The sequence below is a fragment of the Meleagris gallopavo genome, chromosome Z, assembly GCF_905368555.1.
Source record: "Meleagris gallopavo chromosome Z, MGAL_WU_HG_1.1, whole genome shotgun sequence".
Classification (NCBI taxonomy): domain Eukaryota; kingdom Metazoa; phylum Chordata; class Aves; order Galliformes; family Phasianidae; genus Meleagris; species Meleagris gallopavo.
This window is the reverse complement of record NC_139435.1, coordinates 7,447,096-7,451,736: the sequence shown is the minus strand read 5'-3', so window position 1 is coordinate 7,451,736 and position 4,641 is coordinate 7,447,096. Positions and strand designations below refer to the sequence as shown.

The following is a 4,641-nucleotide window of genomic DNA, read 5'->3' as shown; positions in this document are numbered from 1 at the left end:
AGTTCACTGCTCTGCTGCTGTCTGCTTTACTGCTGTACTCAAGGCATGAGAGCTCCTGACTGTCTGATGGGAAGGAAGATGGGAAACCAGCCAGCAAAAACTCAGCCATGAGGAAAATTCCTGACTAGCTCTTGCTACACTTTGCTTCTTTGGGCCTGCTGGAGAGAGCACAACAGGGCTGTTCAAATGGTTTCTTCTCCTTCATTCATATGTATGGCAGAGGCTGAAGGTTGTTTGAACAAAGTCTGAACTGGACACATACCTGACAGATCCCAGGCAAGCCAGCCTTTCCCACAGGCTGCATACTCTACACTGGGGAATGATATATAGCATGTCTCGCACGGGTGAAAAGGCAGAAATATGATTTAAATGAAAAAATAAATAGCATTTCACATGCTGTGTGCTACCAGTAGTCTCTGATATGCTTCCACAGCTAGGACTTCTGCATTTGCCACTTCCTCAAATCACTGATATATCCATCACGCTCTTTTATAAAAAGCCCTTGTGGTACATAGCGCTGTGTTTAGCAAGGTTTGTCAGCTCCCTGTCCTTACAATCTGTCAGCATGAAAGTATTTCTTGGCTTCAGCTTTCTCCTGACTTTTCTAGACTCAGGTGAGTATTTTGCTGGGTCCTGTGGGGTTGCAAGACTTAGAATAGATCTGGGAATGGGTGTTTTTATATGAAGGGATGTTCCTGGCATCTGAGGCATGGGAATCCCTCATATGAAGTTTGATAAGGAATGGGGTAAGCATTAGTGGGCTTGGGATATCTGAGACTATGAGCCGAGGTGGAGGTGTTCACAATATGAGCTGGCTGTCTAAGCTTCCATGGTCGTCAACAGCAATCTAACTGGGACAGTCACAGGAGTGATTTGAATTACTCGAGGGTAGATTTTGGCAGCTGAACCAATATCCAACCAACAGTGACTGCAGATTTAAGGGATTGGTTGATTTGCTTATGTCCAGGATCAGCGATTTTAATTTAAACACCATATGCTACTCAGCTGTCCATCAGCTCTGCTTGAGAAGAGCATTAGTCTTGTGGAGGTCCTGTGCCATATATGCAGATGTCATGGCTGCTGCAGGGTGCCTTACATGGCACCTGAGTTTTGGGGAACCAACAGATGCCCTGAATGCACTGATCTACATGCTGAACCTTTGGGTTCTGGTTGTTGTATCAAGGAGGTTATATTGTTTGTTATCTCTCCATAAACTCTTTAATCCTTCCTAAGTTTCTCTTACTGACTGCCTGTTACTCTGGTCTGCTTAAGAAGTTCTTGTCCTGAAACAGTAGATAGTCAGTAAAGTGGATTCCTCTGATGTCTACAAAGAGATATGTTGTTCCCAGTTTGTCCATAGCATAGTGACTGCTGGCAGACCCTCAGTCACTAATTCCTTGAATTCCCCTGCTCACTACAAAGAGAAGACTTGGGGACTGCAAATCCAGGGACACCCAATTGCCTTTGTGGACAGAGGGGTCTGTAGGTATGCTTCTCTTAACATCCTCAACAAAATCAAGCAAGCATTATTTACTAAAAGACAAGGCATGCTGGCCAGGTATCGGTAGTTAAAATGTAAAATCACAGCTCAGAAAGGCTTCCCTGCACTTCCCTGTATTCAAGATCATACTAGATAAAATAATAATAGGAAATAATGCAAAAGAACAAACAAACTGAACATGTAACTGGAAAAATAAGTGTCATGGTTTTATGTTAACTAACGGAGTTAACTAGATCAATTTATGCCTGTGACAATAAGGAAACATGAAAATTGCTGATCAAAAGCAGAAGGAAGAGAATAATAGATGAAAAGGGAAGTGAAATCCCTCATGATTTCTGCTCAGAAATATGTCTTATTTCCTCATCCAGGAACCATGCTTCAGTGTGAAGTTTGTCACAACATAGGAAGAAACTGCCATGGCCCCATGGAAACCTGCAGTGGTGATACAGACACCTGTGGCATCATTCTGCATGAAGTTACAATAGGTAGGTGAGATGTTTGCTGTGCCTTCATCCCTTTCCAGTGAGAAATTCCTCACTGATGTCTCAGATGTGATGACACCATGCCTGTTCATTTGAGGGGATCACCAGTGTAACTGGCACTGCTTTTGGGGTGTGTCTGTCAGGTCCTGGGAAGGCTGTTGAGCAGTTGCTGCTGTAGGAACCAAATGGAGGGGAAAGGAATTACATGGTGGCTAATGATTTGATGCTGCCCCATTACAGGGGGGATGGCAATCCCTTCGTCGATCAAGACCTGTCTGCCATCCAGAATTTGCCAGATGGGCCCTGTCACCATGAACTATGGGAAGGTGAAAGCAAGGAGCCGCTTGGCCTGCTGTGTGGGTGATGCCTGTCGAACAGCATCTGTCTCATGTGAGCTCCCTTCCAGCTTATCACCATCCCTTTTCTGCTTGCCTTGTACCAAGGTCAGGCTTTGTACGCTAAGCCAGCACTTGGCTCCTCACTGTCCTTCCCATGTTAAAACCAATTGCATCCTATCTCTTTCCTCCTAGTGCCGCCGGAGAACAATGTGCCCAATGGATTCCAGTGTCCCGCCTGCTACAGCGTGGATTCTTTCCAGTGTGGTAATGAAACTGTAAACTGCACTGGATCTGAAAGCCAGTGTGTTGATCTGGCTGGCTTAATGAATACAGGTAACAGTTTTTTGCTTGGGGCTGTCTGTCATCTTTTTTGTGTAACTAGCAAACCAACTCTAAGAAGGAGCAATACAGATAAATTAAAATAAGTGACAAGTGTGAAGAGAAAAATGAAGAAATTAGAAGCTTAAAAGGGGAATGCTTAAACATGGTAAAAGGGCAAGGGTGTGCTTTTCTTCCTCTTTTCCAATAACAGCTGGGATCCCTTATAGTATGGCATAACTGAGGTAAAGAACAGAACTGCTGTCATGAAGCAATTTGATATGTGGACATACCCCCTGAATTTGCTGGCCCTAGCTAGGATGCATGAGGATGAGCTTGGATTTAAACCAGTCACCTAGTTGTTGGAGGCTCAGGTGAAACTAATACAGAGCAATCAGCTTCTTTATGCAAACAATAGGAGTGAGAGTATCTGAGCAGGGAGTTAGGTACCCAGCATCAACAGGAGGATCGCTCTCAGCCTGTCTGACCTGCTGTGTGTCCATAGCCATAGGCAGTTAGGTAATTTCCCACAAAATTGCTTGGAATTTTTAACTGACAAGGATTTTCTTCACAGATGTTTAGTTTGGCCCAGCAGGCTGAAGCTTTGGGAAAAGTACTGTTTCCAGAGTGAAAAAAAAAATAATCTACTTTAATGAGGAACTGGGAGTTGTTGACTTGGGATAAAGTTGTCTGGCTTTCCCCAGGCTGAATTTCAGGCTACTTCTGTGTCCAGACCGCTAGATGTGGATATTTCTGTGACTACGGCACTTTAAGGTCTATCTATCAAGTAGATGCTCTGCTGTTGGCAAAAGTTCCAGGCTCTCCCTCAGTGGGTACATGAGCAAGATTTCTCTGTTGCTTTGGCTAAATGATATAAGGCCTTATAGACAGACTTGCCTAAATACATGGCTCAGCCTATAATTCCTTTGAGACTTCGCACCCCTGGTCAAATTTTGGCTAAAAAATAAGTCATTCATCTCAAATTTCATGAAAGGGTCAAAGTGAGAAGGTAACAATGAACACTTGGACTACTGTATCACAGCTCTCACTTCTCTAGGAAGCTAGGCGAGGTGTGAATGGAAGAGCTGAAGATTATTCCATAAAATAAAACAATTTAAAAGCTTTTCAATTTTTAAATTGCGATTGTTTAAATTTAAAAAGAAAAAAAAAAAAAAGTCTTGTTCATCAGTAAGGAAGAAGAAACCCTGAACACTTTGTGTTTCTAGTCAGTGAAGGTAACCTTCAAACACACTTAGTAGAAGGGAACAGACAAGAATGGGAGCTTCAGTGACCAGGGAGGGAATAGTTATGGAGACTGTTCCCCCTGACCTGTGGAATGTGCTTCTTTTGCTGTATAGGTGGACTGACTGTGAAAGCTGCCATGAAGGGATGCACCACCATTTCTGAATGCAATGCTGTAGGAGACAGTAAAAACAATCTGGGGATGATGGACATTAAAATAAAGCGGTTCCAATGCCAACCAGCCATTATAAAGGAAATGCTAAGTTCTGGGCTAGTCCCTCCACAGAGTTTTTTCTTCCCTGCCCTATCAGGATTCATCTTGGAGAAGTTGCTTTTCTGACTCTCTCTAGGACTAGCTTAAGCAAAGTTTGTGACAGGCGCCAGTGGTTTGCACCTGTTTGACATGGTATCTCTTGTGTGCAGACTTAGTTTTCAGAATAAAGACAGTACTTACACACTGTTTATTTTCTTTTTTATTTAACCTGATTTAAAGCTACATCTGTTCAATTGTGGTTGGTTCTGTTATGTTCTTAGAGTGCTTTGACCATAATAGAACCATGGGAGACTGCATGAAGTGCCCATACACTGCACAAGCAACAGAAGCTCTCAAAATAGCACTAGAATCTACATCCACAAACTCAGGACAAGTCCCCTGCATTTGACCAATCACTTTTCCAAGCTCTGAAGATGACTGGAGGTGAGTTCCTGGGAAATTCACTCTGATTAGAGAGGTAGCCTGTCGTTTTTTGCCTCCCTTGTA

The 4,641-nt window shown here is 43.2% G+C and overlaps 1 protein-coding gene across 1 annotated transcript; it reads left to right on the top strand.

Annotated features, from left to right (window-relative positions):
* The first annotated feature begins 458 nt into the window (after positions 1–458).
* Positions 459–4,336, top strand: LOC104914759 (phospholipase A2 inhibitor and Ly6/PLAUR domain-containing protein-like). The gene is made up of 5 exons (XM_031557186.2): positions 459–614; positions 1,870–1,986; positions 2,224–2,373; positions 2,514–2,654; positions 3,998–4,336. The coding sequence occupies exons 1-5, from the start codon at positions 566–568 to the stop codon at positions 4,219–4,221; spliced, it is 681 nt and encodes a 226-aa protein (XP_031413046.1). The 5' UTR covers positions 459–565; the 3' UTR covers positions 4,222–4,336.
* Positions 4,337–4,641: the final 305 nt, after the last annotated feature.